Source organism: Austrofundulus limnaeus, unplaced genomic scaffold (genome assembly GCF_001266775.1).
Source record: "Austrofundulus limnaeus strain Quisiro unplaced genomic scaffold, Austrofundulus_limnaeus-1.0 Scaffold59, whole genome shotgun sequence".
In the NCBI taxonomy this organism is placed as follows: Eukaryota; Metazoa; Chordata; class Actinopteri; order Cyprinodontiformes; family Rivulidae; genus Austrofundulus; species Austrofundulus limnaeus.
Window position 1 is genome coordinate 1,582,065 of NW_013952461.1, and position 2,145 is coordinate 1,584,209.

Below are 2,145 nucleotides of genomic sequence, written 5' to 3' on the forward strand. Positions count from 1 at the left end.
TTCCAGACCATGGACCCAATATCTCTGTTTTGTTCCCTGAGCCAGTTATCACCTTTGCTTTATGGCAAGGTGCTCCATCATGCTGGAAAAGGCATTGTTCATCACCAAACTGCTCTTGGACGGTTGGGAGAAGTTGCTCTCGGAGGACATTCTGGTACCATTCTTTATTCATAGCTGTGTTTTTAGGCAAGACTGTGAGAGAGCCGACTCCCTTGGCTGAGAAGCAACCCCACACATGAATGGTTTCAGGATGCTTTACAGTTGGCATGAGACAAGACTGGTGGCAGCGCTCACCTCGTCTTCTCCGAACAAGCTGTTTTCCAGATGTCCTAAACAATCGGAAAGGGGATTCATCAGAGAAAATGACTTTACCCCAGTCCTCAGCAGTCCACTCCCTGTACCTTTTGCAGAATATCAGTCTGTCCCTGATGTTTTTCCTGGAGAGAAGTGGCTTCTTTGCTGCCCTCCTTGAGACCAGGCCTTGCTCCAAGAGTCTCCGCCTCACAGTGCGTGCAGATGCACTCACACCTGCCTGCTGCCATTCCTGAGCAAGCTCTGCACTGCTGGTAGCCCGATCCTGCAGCTGAAACACTTTTAAGAGACGGTCCTGGCGCTTGCTGGTCTTTCTCTGGCGCCCTGGAGCCTTTTTGGCAACAATGGAACTTCTCTACTTGAAGTTCATTTTCTAGGCAAAAATTGACTTTGCAATTAATTGCTGTTAAGCTGATCACTCTTTATAACATTCTGGAGTACTGTATATATATATGCAAATTGCCATTATAAAAACTGAAGCAGTAGACTTTGTAAAAATTAACATTTGAATCATTCTCAAAACTTTTGGCCATGACTGTACTATGTAGTTTTGATTAACAGTTCAAAACACAAGTATTAGGTGTGCATGATGAAAAAACAAAGCAACAAAAACTCATTTAGTTTGGTAATAATACGTTACTGAATGCGTATTACTTCATTCTTTTTATTTATACATTATAAATGTAATAATTGGTGCAATAATTGCATATTAAATAGTTATTATGAATAAGGCCTAATTAAAAATACACTTGATTATTAATGAACTGGTTAGTGGCTTACAGCTCCACCAACAGAAGTGAAGTTATAAAGCTTTAGAAGTTGAACTCATGCTGCTTATTATAGCAATCGTTCCATTTTTTGCTCAGTGTTCTGCATGAACGTATATTTTTTTATCATAGTAATATTGAATGTCAGTGTTGACGTCTCGTGTCCCTGCAGACGTACAACACTAATGCACAGGTGCCAGACAGTGCAGGAACAGCCACAGCTTTCCTCTGTGGAGTTAAAGCCAATGAGGGCACGGTGGGCGTGAGCGCAGCTGCAGTTCGCTTCCAGTGCAACACCACCCAGGGCAACGAGGTCACCTCCATCCTCAGATGGGCCAAGGATGCAGGTGAAGAGATGTTAAATAAACATGAAACTAAACATTCTTTGTGCCATAATAGATAATGTAATGGAAATTTAGTATTTTACTAAACTGAGACAGAGGGCCAACAGCATTTGCGAGGGAATCTTCAGATTGTCTTGCATTGTTTGCAGGGTTTCTTGTTTTCCTCTCTTGAATTGCTGAAGCTTGCAGCTTTTTTGGCATATTCAAATAATTGGCCCAACAAACTTTCTATCAAAATGGTTCCATGTACAGTTTGTCGCAGGTATCTCCAACCTGTCTTAAGAGGTCTAGAGCTGTATTTTGACACAGTGTGTAACTGGAAGATGCCCAGTAAGTACAGGACAACATGTCACTTCCTATTGCATTTCGGTCCCTCTACGCTGTAAAAAATAACTTGTAAGATTTACTAGAGAAAATCTTGTAAACGGTTCGCACTAACGTTTGTTATGTAAATTTAAATGCTACAAATTCATGTAATATTTACTCTCATCATTATCTAGTAAAAGTTATTAAGAATATAGTTAAAGATTTGTGAATAAATCAAGTAAATTTTACTTAATTTGCTCAATTAAATCTTGTAACATATACTTGATCAAATTAAGTAAAATTTACCTGATTTATTTACAGATCTTTAACTATATTCTTAATAACTTTTACTAGATAATGTTGAGAGTAAATATTACATGAATTTGTAGCATTTAAATTTACATAAACATTAGTGT

General features: G+C 38.9%; 1 protein-coding gene across 1 annotated transcript in view; it reads left to right on the forward strand.

The window, feature by feature from the left end:
* Positions 1-2,145, forward strand: part of LOC106518337 (alkaline phosphatase) — a gene marked incomplete in the record, with an annotated part of 34,351 nt that overhangs the window by 25,647 nt on the left and 6,559 nt on the right. The window contains 1 exon segment of the mRNA XM_014009593.1: positions 1,252-1,426. Coding sequence (XP_013865047.1) covers positions 1,252-1,426 — 175 coding nt within the window.